Source organism: Panicum virgatum, chromosome 6N, assembly GCF_016808335.1.
Source record: "Panicum virgatum strain AP13 chromosome 6N, P.virgatum_v5, whole genome shotgun sequence".
Lineage (NCBI taxonomy): Eukaryota > Viridiplantae > Streptophyta > Magnoliopsida > Poales > Poaceae > Panicum > Panicum virgatum.
The window spans coordinates 10,883,422-10,902,813 of record NC_053150.1 but is presented as its reverse complement, the minus strand read 5'-3'; the positions used below and the strand labels follow the sequence as shown (position 1 = coordinate 10,902,813).

Here is a 19,392-nt window from a genome sequence, read left to right as displayed (position 1 = left end):
CCAGGATTTAAACACACTCCACAAGCACAACAGTAACACCATTACATAGGCACGTCCAACACACGAGATTATATTACAAAGCGGTTCAAAGTTTAATACAACAAGTCCTCAGAGTTTTTGCAGCGGAAAGTTCTACTACTAGCACTCCATACATATCGCAAAATAAGAAGGTAACACTATATGCTGATAGTGCCCTTCACATAGCCACCGGCCATCTACTCCTCACCCGCACCTCCGTCCGCGGGTAAGAAGTAGCCAAACACGGCCTCCGGCTGCGCATCACCTGCAACAACTTTAACGATAGCACCATGAGTACAAAAGGTACTCGCAGGGCTTATCCAATATGGGTATATAATATCCTGACCTCAAGGAGAATGCATTTGGTTAGTAGCAAGGATAGGGTACGGTATTTAACTTTTGCACAAAAGCTTCTAACTTTGATCAAGTTGTAATAAACAAAAGACAGAGCATCTATGATCTCTAAAGCATGCATCAAACATTTGCATAAGTAAGGTGTTCATAAATCATAAGCTCAATCTTCCATGAACTTCCTCGGTAACTCTATGTTAAAGTCAAAGTACAAGAGCGTGCTCAATGTCCGAGAGCGCGGCTATTGCAATAGATCGAAAACCCTGCAGGGGTGTACAACTTTTCCCACACGAGAACAAGACCAACGACCATACCCACGGCCAAGGATAAGTGTTGATTCATGCCTCAACTTTTCGCACAAACACAACCGACTATGAGCGAACGGTTGAGAAGGACAAGTGCACCGGAAACGCCGATCGCACTCCATCACAACTCGCACCGAATCCGATCAAGGCGAGGTGTGACTTATGCTAGTTGGCTTACCGTCCCATCATATAGTATGTGGTTTGTACGGAAAGGTGCTCAAGTATCAAAGCGATTACGCATCGGTCCTTAATCAACTCAAGCAAGACTAACCATGTGAGCTCCATCCCAACATGGCCCTATCATACTTGCCCAAGTCCGAATCATCTTTTATATTTGCTCAACTTTTATCCATTCTTGACTAATCATGTAAATTAATCAAACATCCTATAGCTCGCGAGTGGTGGTGACCTTGCCACCTCTCGTCTTGTACCGTAGCTAAGCATGGCTAAGCATATAGTTCATGACACCTATTCAAGCATACTCATCTAAAGATGATATCCTAATCAAGGTTGATAATGCATCAAATAGGTTCTACGCAATCAATGATATATATAGTAACTCATGCGTAAACAAGACACATATACTTCATTGATCCAAAATAGGGTGTAAGAAATGCTTAGGGGCCTGCCTTGACTCTTAAAAGAAGTGTCGTCTCCCACGGGTTCCGGCTCACCCTCCTCTTGCTCCGGTGTCACGGTCTCTACACGAATACAAATGATGTTTGAGAAATGAGCATGCTATGAATGCGTGCAATGATTGCTAATGACAGGAGAATGCATGCTTTAACAAGGCTAAACTATGGTATAGAGACTGGACATAAGGTACAAAGGTGGGTGGTACATGAATGAGTGAAAGGGTGCTGAACAGGTAATTGAGGACTGTCCGAATTAGGGAAGCAGACCGTCCGGTCTGAACGGCGGACCGAGTGGCGGACCGTCCGCCGGTCAGTCGCGGACCATGTTGGGTGGGAAACATGCTCTCTGACTAAATCGCGGACCGTCCGCGTGGGTTGAGCGGACTGTCTGCCTTTCAAATCTTGAAAGGGTAGAACTCGTGCAGAGGCTCGGTTGGTTTTGGTCAGGAGCTGGCGGACCGTCCGGCCATGTCGGGCGGACCATCCGCGACACGGCCGAGGCTCACCGGCGAGTTCGCCGCCGGCGATTCCGGCCACGATTTGGGGTGGGGTTTGTTCCTAGTGGTGCCTGGGAGTTTAGGGAGTTCACTTTGGTAACTGAATTGCACATGCATTAGGGTTTCGAAGCTCTAGGTCATTAATGGTGATTTGTGCTCTAGGTGAGCCCTTGGCTTCGAATCCTAGGGCAATGCGGATGGATCGGGGAGGGGAAACACTCACCGGCGTCGAGTGGGTCACCGGTAAGGGCTTCAAGTCATCGGGGAAGGCTTGGAGTAGCTCGGGGGTCGTCCTCCTTGCTTGGGCTTGAGGAAGAGGATGAAGTAGAGGAAGAAGCTTGTTGGGGAAGCTCCTCCCCAAGGAAGAAGAGGAGATCGGGGTGGTACAGTTCGTAGGCGTCGTTCTCCGGCGTCCTCCGGTGGTGCTCCGGCGAGGTGGAGGGGCTTCAATGGTGGGGAAGATGGGGGAGCTCCTCCATGGCTTAGCTAGAGAGAGAAGTGTTTTGGGAGAGTGGGAGGGAGGGAGAGAGGGCTGGGAGATGGTTCCCAGGTGAAGAGGGGTCGGGCTGAAGAGTGGAGCCCGAGGGTAGGACGTGGCGCCCAGACTCTGCGCGCATGACATGCACCAGAGATGCACTGGCGGACCGTCCGCGAGTGAGGCGCGGACTGTCCGCGGGTAGGGTGACATGGCAGTGAATTCGATGTGCCCGAGTTGAACCGTGGTCGGCCACGTGGCAAGGTCGCGGACCGTCCGCCGTATAGGGGCGGACTGTCCGCCACTACCAAAACAGTAGATTAGTCTAAGGTTTAATTCTCTCCTTAATTGCGAGCTAATTATGCTTAATGCTTTAAGATGCACATAATGATATGTTTAACTAGTTAATCAACATAGGGCTGTTATATCCGGCGTCGAGCTGTGGTGTGAAAAGGCTATTCCTTTCCCGGGACTACCAAGGGCCGGGGTGTAGTAGTGATGATTTATAGTAGAGGCGATCGAGAAGGTTTTCGATCCCAGCTTGCTTAATGAATGAATGAACTCCTCGTATCCCGTGTTGACTGGAGAATTAAGATGAGAGGTCCGGTTTCCTGGAGGCTGCTGACGCCCCCAACGGCGTTGCTGTGGCGTCCTGCCTGCCTGACTCCTGCACTTCTCTCGCTTATTAGGATAATCCCAATCTATTTGTATATCTTTATTTTCTATTTATTTTGTGTACTGACTGGGTAAATATCGGGTGCAGTAATACATCACTGAAGGTGATAGAAACGCCATCCATCGCCTGAAAACAGGCCCACGCAGCCCACCAACGCCCTCCCCTGCCCCCGCGCCGCCGGCCAACTCCGGCACCGCCCCCGGCGTCTCCACCACTGCCGCCCCCAACCTTTCTCGCCGCCCAGCCGCCGCTGCGCTGCCTTCTCTTCACCCCCGCCGCAGGCCGCCGCCCACCAGGGGTCCTACCCCGTCTAGCCGGCGGCGCTCCCGCACCGCCTCGCCCTCCACCACCAGACCCGCCACCACCGCCGGACCGCCGCCGCCCCCGGCCCCCTCCTCTAGGGTCGGTGGCCATGGAAGCCCCAGCAACCCGGAAAATTAAGTTCCGTCGCCGCCCTCCACCACCTCGGCCGCCAGCGACCTCGCCGGCAGCCGCTCCCCCCACCAACCACCCCTCGCCGGCCACCCCCTCCCCCTCCCCGAGCTCGCCGCCACCGCTCCCCCTCCCCTGGCTCGCAGCCGCGCCCACCGTAGCATGAGGAAGAAGAAAGGAAGCCATTTCCCTTTAGGCGATGGTTTCAAGTTTTGTAGCACGGGCGATATATAGCCCTGGCGATAAATATCACCCTCGCACTAGCTCTTTTCTCCCTCGCACAGAAATCTGTATGTGATTTTTGTCCACAAACACAACTCCATCCATTTTCAATTACAAAATGTACGTTGTTTCGTTAGAACAAACTCTTGACCAACAGTTACTCTGTTAACACATAATTTTTCCATAGTAAATGGATTTCATATTATACTTACTAATGCTAATTCTACCCATTAATTTTGAAAATGGATTTCACAAAGAGTTACCTTCGAACCAGATAGAAGACCTCAATGGGCCAAAATGGATTTCCACAGGCCGAGCCCTTAATCCACGGGCTGACATGGGCTAAATCCAAAATCCGGCTTGTGCCGGTCCTGTTGAAGTAAAGCCCGATCTGATCCTATCTTCTATCCAAAAAACCCATAACTAGCTCTAAATTCTTAGCCCAGGAGTTTGGCGGCCTGCGAGGCCCTCGAATTTTCATGGCAAATCGTCAGGCATAGATAGAACAGCAAGTGGTTGTCGTAGGGCCCCGAGAAGGCTTCACCCTCCCCAGCGACGCGATCCATGGTGGCGTGCATCGCCACCCGTCCGCTGGAGGAAAACAGCTAGAGCCCCTCAGATTTCCTCAAAGTTTGTTCTCTCTATATATATATATATATTTAGGGGCGGTGAGCCCATCACCTGCCACTGGAAATAATGGCAATTTCCAGAGGCAGGTGAGGGCGTCACCCGTCCCTAAAAATGGTGGCCACCATCGCCCGTCCGTAGAAATATATTTTTAGGAGCGGGTCAACTACTACAGTAGCTCCGCTCCTTTTATAGGAGCGGAAAAAGAAAACGAGACATTCCTACAAATTAGTTTTGTGGTAGTGGTTTATTGTCCAACTAATACATTAAATATATGATACTTTGATGTGTGATCGCGGCGGCTAGGTAATGTATATTACGTGCAAGTGCAACGACTACTGGCCACCAGAAAAGTATAAAAACTACTATGACGCACTCCTTCCATTCTGCAAAGATTGTAATTCTAGTTTTGTCCTATGTTAAATTTTCTTAAGTTTGATCAAAATTATAGAGAACGAGATCAGCATTAGTCGGGGGCAGCGAAGAGGAAGATTCAAGATCTGATTAAATGGAAGATTAATTGCAAAAGCCCCCCTGAGATTTCCTTGAAGTTTGACTCTCTTTCTCTCTTTGTCTCTCTCTCTCTAACGTTTACTTTTTTACACAGTAGTTTCTCGGACAACTCTTGTCTAAACAAATTAACCACTACCACCACAATTTCTCCCTTCAGGCTCTTTTCAAGAGCGTATTTCCATTTTGTAAAATGGCAGGTTCGTTGGGCGCGGCTCCCTCATTACCAAAGAAAATTATTTGGCGAGATCGATCAATAATCCAGTTTTCTGATGCACAGTGAAATGCCATCCGTCGCATGGCTCCATTGATTTATACAGCCCCTTCACCGTGACGATTAATCCTCCAAATTGCTCTGCTCTTCCTATCTTCTGATTGGGAAGAGAGGCGCCAGAGAGATTTGCATGCATGCATTCAAGCACGGGAGACTCGCAATCCGCGTAGATTTATTCCATCTTTGGTCTCTGCACTCAGTGGCGAATCTAGCTCAAAAATATAGAGGGGGCTCATGTCCATTCTCTTCTTCTTTTTCCCCTTCTCTTCTTCTTCCTCCCCTCTTCTTCTTCATTATTCCATTCCAAAAATGAAAGGGGTATCCATGGGTTTTAGGGAGGCAGGGGGGCTTAATCCCCCCTAGCCCCCCTTAGATCCGCCCCTGCACTCGACCTCCGAGTGCCTTAGAAAGGGTCCGAAGAGAATATGCTATAGTTTGAAATAGCCTATGCAGTTTATTATCCAGCTACATCAAATGTGATAATTCGATGTGTGATCGTGGTTGGTACTAGATAATGTACAATGCGTGCAACGACTACTAGCCACGGGAAAATGAAACTAGTATGATGTACTAATATCCCTTCACAAATACTTAGCAACTGACTTTACTATTCAGAGTTCGATCTTTGATTTTTTTTCCACATATTTTACTGTTCAAAGTTTGAGTCATCATCGATATGTCCCGAGAAGGCGAGGATGCATTGACATTCATCACGGTCCACTGCAGCGACGTGCACCATGGGGTGCACGCGCGGCGCTCGCCGGCCCGGGGATAGCAAACGGGAACATGCCCACGACGACGTGGCACCACAGCGCAGGCTTGTCAACGGCAACTCGCTGCTACGCACACATGCTGAACATCGAAAGCTTAATTTGGAACTTTTTATAGTTTGAGGCATTTCATGACGACATGGCACCACTTTTTTTTATGTTTTTTGCTATTTTCTGAATTAAATGAATTTCTGGAATAAATTTGAAAATCTTTTGTAGAGGAGGTGACCTGCCCCTAAAATACATTTTCAGGTGCGGGTCGGTTGCTATAGTAACCTCGTTCCAATTGTAGCAACGGGTTACATTTTGACCCACCCTGGAAAAAAATCGGGGGTTCCTATGAATCATTTTTGTAGAAGTGATTATAAGTACTTACAACGTCACATATATATGTAAAAGGAAGACAAAAAAAATATTTTACTACCAATACACTAAACTTTGTCCGCCTTACCCCATAAAAAATTTAGTCTCGTATGCTTTACCCCCTAATGAGATTTGCCTTTTTTTGTCTCCATGTAGAGGTAGAGTTTTAAGTTCAAACTTTGTGAGCAGATGGAGAACATGATGCCTTATGTTACAAAAATACATTAAGAATTTTTTTATTATTATTTTCATAGGTTAGAAACATTGATCATAGAGATACAAAACTGCATGAGAATTAATCATGAAAAATTCCTAATTTTTTTTTCTAAATTCGGGTATCATGTTACAAGTTAGCTCGCACAAGTTCAACATAAAATTTAACTACTACATGAATAAAAGAAAATGTTAAAATCTCATTAGAGGTAGATTAGAGTAACTAAATTAGTTTAAGGAAGTAAATTGAACTTAAATTTTCTTCGGGAGGTTAAGTGTACAAAGTGAATTGGTAATAAGGATATCTTGAAAGTTGTCGATCAAGTATAACTAATATTTATATAAGTTATTTTATTTTTTTCTTTGTATATCTAATACTACATACAAATTATGCAAAAAAAATTCTGCTTTTCAGATATCTACTTGAACATTTTTATATGTAGAATTAAAGGAAGTCCATGAACTCTCTGCACCAAATTGAACAAAATGAAGTCAACGAATTTTATTCTGGAAATTGGAATCAGCAGTCTGATTTGGACATTTTGTACAACCTCCAATTCACAATCTTGCTCAGAGTTCCGAGAATACACTTGGAACACATAAAGAGTTGCTTCTCAGGACACAGAGAGGAAATAAAATTTGATCAAAAGAATACACGGAGAGATCCAAGATGACTTTTCGAAGAGCATGCACGATACACATAGATTCACAGATTTTGCACGATACACATAGAATTAACAAATTTTGCAATACACGTAGACGTACATTATATCTAGGTAAACATATAGTAAATACTATAAATAAAAACTCACGCCATCGAGCGATAGTGTGGGCGATGGGTAGGGGTTGCTCGCCGGCGCAAGCCCACGCCATCGAGCGGGAGGATGGGCCAAGCGACAAGACGCTATTGCTGTGTCGGCGGCAGTCCGGCTTCGAGGCGCGCCAGCCGCATCCACGCACAGGAGTCCAGTCGTGGCGGCGACGACCATCTCGCCCAACGTTGATGATCTGCTTGACGAAATGCCCTGGCCGGGAGCCAGGACAGATGTAGGTAGGTAGGTTCACACGTGGATCAGTATGGAACTATGGATCTGCGGTGCACATATTTAGAGTCCTCACTTTTCTATTATTTCTCTTGTAGGATTACTCATTCCTTCCACGTTTATAAGACGCATACGTATATCAAGATTCAAACTTTGCTATATTTGACCAATAATTTGACTATTAATTTTTTATTCTTATAATGTAAACTTTATATGGTTAGATTCGTAATCAAATATGCTTTACCATGATTATAAGTTTATAACCATAAGTGATATAACATATGAGAAGTGAATGGTCAAAGCGTTATTTGGAAGATCGTGTCATATTCTAGTATGCCTTGTAAATATGAAAGGAGGGAGTTACGTCACCACATTTGTGTGTGTATACTAATAATCTTTGCATCAATAACGATGCAAATGCAAGCTAAATATGTGTTAATTAGATCCTTAACGGAAAGGGAAAAGAGAAAAGTGCAAAAAGGGGTGGCGTGGGCTTCCAATTGCTGGCCCATCTTAGCCCACCCACGCTCACTGGCCCTAGCTAGCATCTCTGCTTTCTTTCTGCTTGGCCCCTGCAACAGCGATTCGTCGTCCCTATTCACCATCTTCTGCCAGCAACTAGCAAAATCGATTGCTCATGACCTTCTGATCTCTCTTGTACTCCCAATTTTTGCAGAAAGAGACTAGTTTAATTTGCTCTGGCAGGCTGCAGCAGCGCCGTGCATGTCTGGTCCTTCTGCAGGGTTGGTGAATGAAGATGGTGAAGAGGTCACCATTCACCAAGATGGCAGAGCTGTTTCGTGTGTTTTCTTTCGAGGCCGACGAACATTTTGTGGCACGCTAAACTCTGGAACGGCACCAAACGGTAGGCTAACTGGGTGTGGCCCACCTGAGTTGCGGTAGTAATCTAAACAGGCCTTTTAAACCTGATTAGTGGAGTACATTGCAAAAGATTCAGTACATTTTTCCATGATCACACTTATCATCTACTCAAAGCATTCACGTTCGCACATAACAAATTCTCAAAAATGTTCACACAAAAGAAGATGGCACAAAGCCAATTCAGTAACAGGTATCACCAACACGAGAAGAAGGCAAAAGATTTTATTTCCATATAACAGTATATCACAGTCGCAGATGCCATCATTGCCACAATATCACTTATCAACGTGTTTAGACTGATTATTCTTAGTCGATCATCAAGGAAATCCATAATCATCACAAAAATGATAATAATGATAGTAGGGTATCTCCCAGCTTTCATAGTCCCGAAGCAAATGATGACCGTAATCGATTTGATCGAACTCATCACCCCATTCTCAATCATCAAAAGGGTAGTAGTCTTCAGCTGAGCTATCTGAGCCACCATCTGGAATAGTCAGGTTCTTCACTCTTGCACATTTTGCCCTCAGCTCTGTATCCATCTCTCCATCGAAAAACCCAGAAATGTAGAGAGATTCGAGTGTGGGGCAGTAATCAAGTATGGCTATCAATCCTTCGGCACTGAGGTCACAGTCCAACAGTTCTAAGGTGCATAGCTCACACATAGTGGTAACTACCCCTTTAATCTTTTCCATGATCAAGTCCTCGTTATAAATATTCGTCACGTACGGTGACAGTGCTGAACCTCATTCTGAGTTTCCTGAGAAGTGGGCAGGCTTGGCACACAGATTCAAACAAATTCTCAGTGCCACTGCTGACATATAATGGTGATACTTCAAGATCCTCGAGGAGAGGAATCCTCTTTATTTTTTTTAAGCACCCAGGGAGTCGTCTAAGATTTTTGGACGCCCACGTTGACCGGACTCAGCGCAGACGAGACTGCTTGAGAAGTCTCAAAACGCGTCATACCGAGATTTACACACACCACCACACACTCACACACACTAGCACACACCCATACACCTCGGTACACAAGGTGCGGGACAGGGGCTCGAACCCCCGCCAGCAAGCTCCCATCCTCGGGAGTTACCACTGGGAGGAATCTTCTTTAGCGCCACTTCAAGAATTTCATTGGGTCCATCGAACCTTGAGAGATGGAGGCTTTTCAAACAGGGCGCTCTGTAATTAGGAATAGTGCAATTAGACAACTTATATGTACTAAATTATATATGAGTAGTAACTTTATGGGAACACTACTACAAAACATGCCATTACTACTGGCCTACCACTGTTGATTCAGAAGGAGAAACCTAGTGAAGGTTGGAACTAATAGTACAAACATATATCGGAGTATTTGAATACTGTGTTTTCACAAAGCAGAGAAACTATATATACTTGGGATGCGAATTCTATCCGAGTTTAAATTAGATGTGGTTTCCCAATATATATACCCACAACGATATATATACGGGATATCTGTAGGCCTGGAAAGGCTTTAGTTGTGTTGGGGTTTGAAGTTGTTATGTATCTCTTTTTTTCTTTCTTCTAATAAAAAATATGGCAAATCTCTTGCCGTTCACTTTAAAAAAAAAACCACAACGATATCCCGTATATCTTTTGGAAATTTTTGAAATTCCATGGTGCCTTGTATTCTAGTTCTAGGCCCAAGGAAGTAACCTTTTTACACTTTTGCTGTGATGCCGTCAAAATAATACAATACAATACATCTGATCCATTTTTCCTACGTGAACACTAGTTTAGATGCACAATGACGCCCACTACTCCAAATTACATTCTTTAAATCCACTCAGTGATCACTGATCAGAGAAAAGTGTGCTACGCGAAGTAAATCTTGGTGCTGAAAAAAAAGGGAAATGGTTGATACCTTTCGACCAGATCGAGCAGTAAGTCATCGTCGAAGGGTCCGGAGAACGCTTCGCACTGCCCCTCGCCGCGGTCGACGGCAGCACGCGCCATCGCGCGCCCGGCGGCGGACCATGTGGAGACCGTGACCATGTCGACGCGCCGCCTCAGCATGGGCTCGTCGACGGCGACGCGCCGCCACCCGCCACGCCGCGCACACGAGCTCGGCGCCCTGCATGATCTCGCGGGGGGCGAGCTTGAGGAAGACGGCCAGCAGGATGTCCTGAGGCAGCGCCGCCCAGTCCCTCGCCTCACTGGGTGCGGGTGCCGGCGGGGGAGGCTTCTTGCGGCGGCGGCGGCTGGAGGACGGCATCGCTGCCGTATGCAAACCTTTGGCAGACGAGAACGTTGGTGTGGAGGGCGATCGATGTGGTTGCGCTCTCCAGTTTTGTAGACTTCAATTCAGAGCTGGTGGAGGGATGAGAAGCCGAATCCCGAAGGGTCCTGTGGTGGACTTTATTGCACGGTCCTCTTGTATTCCAGAGCACTTCAAAATTTGTGCTACATTCATCAGGGCGTGGTTATCCAACTCCTTTTCACCTTCCCATATCTACACGTCTCTCGTTGGGTTGTCTACATTAGATAAACAATTTTGGGTGATTTATGGAGAGGCCAGGCGAGACCATTCGTCTCCTCAAGAAAGGCCACAGGGCGGCCGATGCTTGGGATGGCGTGCCGCGTGCAGTCAGTCAGGAATGCGAGCCGTCGGTCATGCTAGCGAAGACGAAGCGTTTGGTTGTGCAAGCAGATTAGGGCATGTACAACGGCGAGCCGATGCCGTCGACTTGCCTCGAACCAAACAAAATACGTCTTACGTCAGCTGCTTCCATGAAGAGAGAGAGAGAGAGAGGCGCCGTCGCCTCCTTCGTCGACTGCGGGGGCGCGTGCAAATTCTGAAATCCCGTTGAAAACGTATTACTCACTGCATTTCTGAAAACAATTTGGTATAAATCCCGTTCCGTTCCGCTCCGATTTCCACATTTTACTGTCTCGTTTTCGTATTTTCGAACAAATTCGGAAACAATACGAAATACGGGATGTCAAATTTGAAAACGGAACGAAAACGGTTTGGCTTCTATCCCGATCGTTTTCGTATTTCCCGTATTTGATCGGGATATCCCGTTTTAGCAAATTCGGAATATAGCGGATTTAGCAGCCCAAACCCAAGCATTTCTTAGGTCCTCTTGACGGCCCAGCCCAAATCACCAGTCACCGCACGCCTCCGCCTCCCTCGTCCCTCCCTGGCCAGCCGCCGCGTTTCTGCATCAGCTTTGGTCCTCGGCCGCCAGGCGCCAGCCGCCAGCTGTCCAGCCCCTCCGATCTTAGCAGCCGTCTCTCTCGTCCCTCCCTTGCCAGCTGCTGGTTCTCTGCCTGAGCCTTTCAGCTCTGGTCCTCGCCCGCCAGGAGCCAGGAGCCAGGAGCCAGGTGCCCAGCCCCTCCGATCTGAGCAGATGTTCACAGTCACAGAGCAGAGGTTCACGGATTTGAGGTCTGCGTATGGTATTGTGAAAGGATAGCAGCAGCTCAACGTTGGTACTCAAATTACACATATTCAACCTTACAAATATGATCACGAAACTAGCTTAAAGAAATTAAATTTAGCAATAACCATGCATGAATATCCTTTCAATATTGTTGAGCATGAGTATTTTGTTGATTTCAAAAAATCTCTCTTTAAGCGTGGGCTTGAGAGTTGTGGCTTGTGACTTGTGACTACCATACATTATTGTATGGCTGTGAACTTGTGAGGTTGTTAATTATTATCATGTTTACAATTACTTGTGCTATTATTATTTATCAATGTATTTTCATGTATGCATGTCAAGTTTGTCGGATGATTGGGTACGATCGTACAGGGTCGGTGTTTCCGTTTTGCCTTTCCGTAGACCGTTCGCTTTCAACACATTTCCGTTCGAATTGGTTCGTTTTCGAAATACCGTGAGTCCGTATTCGTATTTGTGTTCGACTTGTTCGTTTTCGATATCGTTTTCGTATTAAAATATAAAAGTGAAAATGGTAACGGGGTTATCCCGACCGATTCCGACCGTTTTCAACCCTAGTTGCAAGTGATGCTTACTTGTATATTCCAATTCTGCCCAGTCACAATACCTGACTAGCAAGTGTGTCAATTTTTTTTTGCTTACAGGGCTGATGTCAAAGAAGAAATTTTGTGCTGATAATTGAGGTTAGTATTCTGCTGTTCCCTCTGAATTGAGCTGGTAAGTGCTACTATCTGAATTTGGGACTTGTACTGATTTTGGGACCTCACACTTACTGATATTGGTATGCACTTACTAATATTGGTATGCTATGTGCCTATGTTTGTACCAGATCTTCCAATTGCAGTCAAGAGATGAATCAAGGAACATGATCTGCCCATGCTACTTATGAATTTAGATTGATTACGGTTCATTTCTTTGTCATGCAAATGTCTCATCACATGTCATTTTTGTTGGTCGAAATGCAGTCTCCTTATTACACCTGTTACAGACTGTCAGGTTCTAGTGTCAACTAAAAATTTATTTGTGAAATGGCTGCATGTATTCATGTGGGGTGGCTATTTACATTCAAGTATGGCTATTTACTTGTATGTTTGTTCGTGTGAAATGAAAAGACTATTACTTGTATGGCTATTATTTGATATATTGTGTATTCTCCCATGTATGCAACACGATGGCTACAAAGATCATATTTGCACTAGATCATCATGATACATGTGTCAAAAAGTGAATTAAATACCTAGCAGATAGCTAAACAGACAACTCGTTGTACAAGCTGTCTGTTTAGCTGTCCGTGTATGATAAACAGACAGCAGCTGTCTAGACTTTTGTACATACCCTTAGTGCTCCCAAGTCCCAACGACACACGTTGTTTCTTTGTTCCATGGTTAATCAGATCATGGCGATTGCTCGCTCTGCTCCCAGTAACAAGAACACAACTAGCTTCTGCTTAGTTGTGTGGACTGCTTAGTTGTGTGGAGTGTGCAGGGTCTCAGGAATTTGAGTGACTTTGTACATAGTTCATCGACCAAATTCTTGTTGATGACATAGGCACATTGCATATTCTTCAAAAGAAAGCTCTTTGCCAAAAATCTGATTTGGGTGATCCTGGACAAAATTTATCATGCTACCACCGGAATCGGTGATATCGACAAGAACTGGAATTTTACTTGGACAATCTCAGAATCGTGCCACCATGAAAGTTGTAGTAGTTCGTGCTGTGGATCGCCTGGGAGCACCATCAAGTCATTACAGTGTTACCATAAAATAAACAGGCTAAAGAGCGACCGCTAGAATAATAAAGCCAAAACAACTTTGCATATCATGTACAACAACGCACATGACTCAATCGAGGATGAAGAGGCACCCACACAGTGCGGAAGCTGGAACTGCAGGCTCAGGGTTTACAAAGTGGCATAGATTTTAAAAAAAATAAACGTGACAGACTTCAAAGTAAAAAAAAAAGTCCACTCGCCTTAGAACGCTTAAGGCTATCCAGTGGTTACAGTTGATATCACTCCTATAAAACTGGTGGAACTGTTGCAACCAAGATCGTCCCTACGATAATGTATGATTGGGTACATCGAGGAAGTAACAATACTGATGATGCTATCATGCTATGCACTCCTCCACTTTTCATATTATCGACTGTCACTATCACTGTCAGGATATTTTTTTTAGAACTCGTCATCTTCGTCTATTTCAGGCTCTTCATCTCCGTCTGTTTCAGGCTCTTCATCTTCATCATTTGAGTAATCAGGAAGATTCAGGTGCTTAACTCTAGCACATTTCTTCCGTAACTGCGCATCCATCGTAGATATAAAAAGGCCAGTAATGTTAAGTGACTAGTAGAGGGCAATTGTCGAGGATCGCAATCAGTGCCCGAGCAGATAAGATATAGTTGGATCACTGGAGTCCTATATATGTCTCCATCAATATAGTCCTCTAGCACAGCATGAGCAGTAGTATAGCCAGAAGGCATAGTGAACCTTATTTTGAGATTCTTGAGAAGAGGATGGGCTTTGCATACAGACTCGAAAAACCACTCTGAGGCACAAATTTGCCGATATGGAGGTGAAATTTCAAGATCTTCAAGGAGAGGGAGCTTCTTGATGGCTTCAAGCAGTACTTCATAGGATGCATACTCATAATGTGACAGATGCAAATGTTTCAAAGAAGGTGACCTGAAGGAGCAAATGCCTCAATATTAGATTCCATGATGGGAAGATTCAACCTTCTAGTGTTTAACATACAGTCATACACTCAATCCATGAACATTATGTGATCAATATTGCTAACGATAAAAGTAATTAACAATCTGTGTATTATAAGCACTGAACAACAGATATACTTAAGAAATTATAAGTCCTCCATTACCTTCACAATCATATGATCAACTGAACTATTCATGCCATGTAATTAATAAGAAATTGCAGTGGTACATGAGAGCCTGAGACATAAGAATAGAGGAACCATTGGGATTTTTATGTAATGCCAATATGATTTTCCTCAAAATATATTACTATAATATGTGTTTGGATCCCACAAAAGAACAGTGCAACGCCGTCAAATTGATGTTAGTAACCAAACAGCATGGTAGAGTGACAAACTGATAAAACTTCAATGGCTGCAACTCCAAGTTCCATATATATTTTCTGGAAGAAAGATGCAATAAAATGGATGTCATTATATAAAACACGTAAAAACAATGCTCATGATTGAACTATTGCTCTAAGAAGCATACATCACACGACAGTGCTCAGCAATACAAACAGTGCCACTGGTGAACTGCGATACTACAAGATAGAAAGAAGATGAACAGATGGATATACCTTTCAGCCAGATAGAGCAGCGACTCATCGTCCCATGGTCCTGAGAAGGCTTCACACAGACCCGCACTGCGGTCCACAGCGTCGCGCACAGCAATGTCAATGGACGACCATTCCGGAACCGCCGTGATGTGAATGTGGCGCCACAGCTTAGGCTCCTCGACCACAACATGCCGCCATGCCTTGCAGACACCCTCCGCACCCCACATGATCTCACAGGACCCCAGCCTGAGGAAGATGTTGAACAGGACATCATGGGGCAGCGCTGCCCAGTCCCTCTCCTCACCGGGCGCGGATGATGATGAGAAACGATTCATGCACTGGCGGCGGCGGCTGCTGCTGGAGGTGTCCATCGCTGTGGCCTGCGAATCTTTGCCAAAGAAAAAAATTGGTGAGAAAATCACTGCAGATGCCTTTGGTTTTCATGGAACGCAGGGTCCTGTGGTATTCTAGAAAGTCAAAGTATTCTTCCCAGAGAAGTCTTCAAAATCTGCACATTCCCAATCAAAACTATAATCTGAACTTCCTATCGTTAATGCACAGTACATTCACCATGGTGCGCATATGCACTACGTTTACACCTTCCCTTCTACCATGTCCCTCACAGTATCAACATTAGTAAAAGGTGACTGCAAAAATTGACTCAAATTATTGTTGGCTCTTTATATTAGTGAGTGATATTTCTATAGAAAATTTGTGATACAAGAAGGAAAAGCAAAAATTGACCCAGAATTTTATGAGTTTTGTAGTAAATATATGACCCAATTGGGAATTTGGGATGCTCTCCCATGTTCACTCCATCTAGTATCCCCGGTCACAAATCCTCTTTTACACAAGTGCATGCTCACTAAAGCTCTCCTCCATCTGACTCTATTGCGGCAATCCGAACAAAAAAGGACAAACTACTCCGTATTTTTCAGCACTAGGGATATCGCTGAAAGCACGGTCTAGAAAAGCAGTTGTGTTACACACCAAAAATGGGGATCAGAACCTTCATTCCACTATTGGTATATTCAACTATGCTCTTCTACTGACATAGCTAATGTTGCAACAATAAATTGAAACAGTAAATTAGCTGTCAGTGTGCATATGTCTCGATAGTGTGCGAATCATGAAGCTTCAAAGCAAATATGTTTGTTGATCCAAACCACTGTAAAAGAAAATTTCAATGATTGCTGCAAAACTTGACTCAAAATTGTTGTTGTCTCTCTAGTTTACTGAGCAGAATTTCAAAACAAAATTTGAGATACGAGAAGGCAAAAGAAGAATTAAGCATGAAATTTATTAATTTGACAAAAAAATGACCCAATTCGGATGCTCTCCATGTTCATTGCATCTAGTATACCCAGGCATAAATCCTCTTTTACACAAATGCATGCTCATTGCGACTATCCTCCATCTGACTATTGAGACAATCTGAACAAAAGGACAAACTATTCCGGATTTTTCAGCATTAGGTATATCAGTGGAGAAGGCAGGGTCTAGAAAAGCAGTTGTGTTGCAAACCCAATATGGGAATCAGAACCATGGCCATTCCAATATTAGTCCATTCAACTACAGTCTTCTACGTACTGGCAAGGCTAATGTTGCAACCATAAATTCTAAATTGAAATAGTAAACTAGCATGTCATATTCTAGCAGTGAAGCTTTTACCGTCGTGGATTAGATTAATTAGATTTAATTGAAGCAGCTTTACACTTATTTGCTTTATTTATCAATATCCGGATAGATCACTGCTGGAGAATGTCATATTGGTACCAGCACGTTAGTGCCGGTCCAATAGGAGCCGGCACTAACGTGCATGTACAGTACAAGGCGGGCACGTTAGTGCCGGCTAGCAACACCAGCCGGCACTAACGTGCCATCCCCCAACGGTTCGCTCGCATGCCACAACGGTCATAAGACACGTTAGTGCCGGCTGGAAATTCTAGCCGGCACTAACTTGGTCAATTACAAGTTAGTGCCGGCTGGTAATTCTAGCCGGCACTAAAAGTACACACTTAGTGCCGGCTAGAACCACCAGCCGGCACTAAATTGCCCTGTATATCAGGCACTCCTTCTTCCCCAGCCCGACCATTTCATTTGGCCGAGCTCCTCCTCTCTCTCATGGCGTGTTAGAGGGGAGGTGCTGCCCATTTCCCTCCAAATTTGTGAGGATTTCACCCATCCAAGTGCACCAAAGGTTAGTAGCTTCTTCCACCCTTCTTTCACGGTGTTTATTCTTTGTTTCATGCTTTCTAGATAAAGAAAATAGTGATTTTAAGGTTGAGGAAAAATGAGCATAATTTTCCGATTTGTTCATTAATTTGAGCAAAATAGAATCGATTTGTTACTTTTTAGATAAGGTTTTCTAGATAGTTTGACTATGACACATTTAGAGTAATTTTTTTGAATTATTTCACGGGGACATGTGTACATGTTATAATGCAAAATTTTAAGAATTTTAAGGATGAGGGAAAATGAGCATGATTTATTAATTTGTTCATTAATTTGAGCAAGGTAGAATTTATTTGTTGCTTTTTAGAGAATGATTACTATATAGTTTGACTATCACACATTTAGAATGATTTTTTTGAATTATTTTATGGTGACATGTGTATATGTTATTGTGCCAATTTATTTTGCTATTTAGTTTAAATTTACTAGATATGTGGCCTATGACACACTTACATTTTTTTTGAATTACTTCATAGTAACCTGTTTTTAGGGATAATGAGCATGATTTTTTTAATTTGTACAGATGGACCGGCAATGGATGCACGGAAGCCGGAGCACCTCGGCATGGATTCAGGGTTTAGATTCTTTTCTCAAGGCGGCAATGGCAAATAGATCGCCAAAGGGTTTAATGTGTTGTCCATGCAGTGTTTGCGAAAATAAAAAGGAATTCCGAAAAAGAGATACTCTATGGAATCACCTGGCCTTGAATGGATTCATGAGTAACTATACCCTTTGGACCAAGCACGGCGAAGTTGGAGTTATGATGGAAGATAATGAAGAAGATGACGATGGTGATAACAATCTTCCAGATTGGGCATGGGTTCATGAAGCAGGTGGCTTTCAAGATGAACCAATGGACGAGGGTGAAGCAAATGTTGCACAAGAGGAGCCACCTGACGAGCTAGGTCAGGCGTTGCTTGATGCACATAAAGACAGTGAGACTATGAAGGAGGCATTAAAATTTGAGAAGATGTTGGAGGATCACAAAAAGCCGTTGTTCCCTTGTTGCAAACCGGAGCAGAAGAAGTTGGGTACCACGCTGGAGATGCTGAAATGGAAGGCAACTAATGGTGTCACCGATAAGGGATTTGGTGAGCTATTAAAGATTGTAAAGAACATGCTTCCTGAAGGTAATGAACTGCCGTCAACAACATACGAAGCTAAAAAGATGGTTTGCCCTCTTGGATTGGACGTGCAAAAGATTCACGCATGTCCTAACGACTGCATCCTGTATCGCGGCGAATACGAGAATTTGGAAGCTTGTCCTGTTTGCAGCGCATTGCGGTATAAGATCAGGCGAGATGATCCAGGTGATGTTGATGGGCAGCTGGTAAAGAAGAGAGTTCCCGCAAAGTTGGTGTGGTACTTCCCTATAATACCACGTCTGAAACGCTTTTTCAAAAATAAGGATAACGCTAAGTTGATGCGGTGGCACAAAGAAGATCGTAAGGAGGATCACATGATCAGACACCCAGCAGATGGGTCCCAGTGGAGAAATCTTAACCGAGAGTATCCTCAATTTGACAACGACCCAAGGAATATAAGATTTGCTCTAAGTGCGGATGGAATGAATCCGTATGGTGAGTTTGGCAGCGCTCATAGTACATGGCCCGTGACCCTATGTATGTTCAACCTTCCTCCTTGGTTGTGCCTGAAGCGTAAGTTCATCATGATGACGGTGCTTATAGAAGGGCCAAAAGAACCTGGCAACGACATTGATGTGTTCCTGCAACCCTTGATGGATGATCTCTTACTACTCTGGAAAGAAGAAGGTGTACGTGTGTGGGATGAGTATAAACAGGAGTCCTTCAACCTCCGAGCTTTGCTTTTTGTATGCATCAATGATTGGCCTGCACTTGCAAAACTTTCGGGACAGTCAAACATGGGATACATGGCCTGCACCCACTGTTATGATGAGACCGATAGCATTTATTTGAAACACTGTAAGAAGTGCGTATACATGGGCCATCGCCGATTCCTTCCTACCGATCACCCCCTAAGAACCGAAGGGAAGCATTTCAAAGGAGAACCCAAAACTCGTCCTAAGCCTCTGTTCCGTAATGGAAAGCGTGTATTCTCGATGATCAAGAATGTGAAGGTAGTATTTGGAAAGGGTCCCGGTAGCCAACCT

The 19,392-nt window shown here is 44.5% G+C and overlaps 1 protein-coding gene and 1 long non-coding RNA gene across 2 annotated transcripts; one reads left to right on the top strand and one right to left on the bottom strand.

Annotated features, from left to right (window-relative positions):
• Positions 1 to 12,280: 12,280 nt before the first annotated feature.
• On the top strand, positions 12,281 to 12,859 carry LOC120677276. The gene is made up of 2 exons (XR_005676241.1): positions 12,281 to 12,435; positions 12,548 to 12,859. It is a non-coding gene; the product is annotated as an uncharacterized LOC120677276 (long non-coding RNA).
• Positions 12,860 to 13,514: 655 nt separating this feature from the next.
• On the bottom strand, positions 13,515 to 16,655 carry LOC120680133 (putative F-box/LRR-repeat protein 22). Its single transcript, XM_039961756.1, has 2 exons — positions 15,048 to 16,655; positions 13,515 to 14,399 (listed from the first exon to the last, which is right to left on the bottom strand). The coding sequence occupies exons 1-2, from the start codon at positions 15,395 to 15,397 to the stop codon at positions 13,982 to 13,984; spliced, it is 768 nt and encodes a 255-aa protein (XP_039817690.1). The 5' UTR covers positions 15,398 to 16,655; the 3' UTR covers positions 13,515 to 13,981.
• Between the last annotated feature and the right edge of the window lie 2,737 nt (positions 16,656 to 19,392).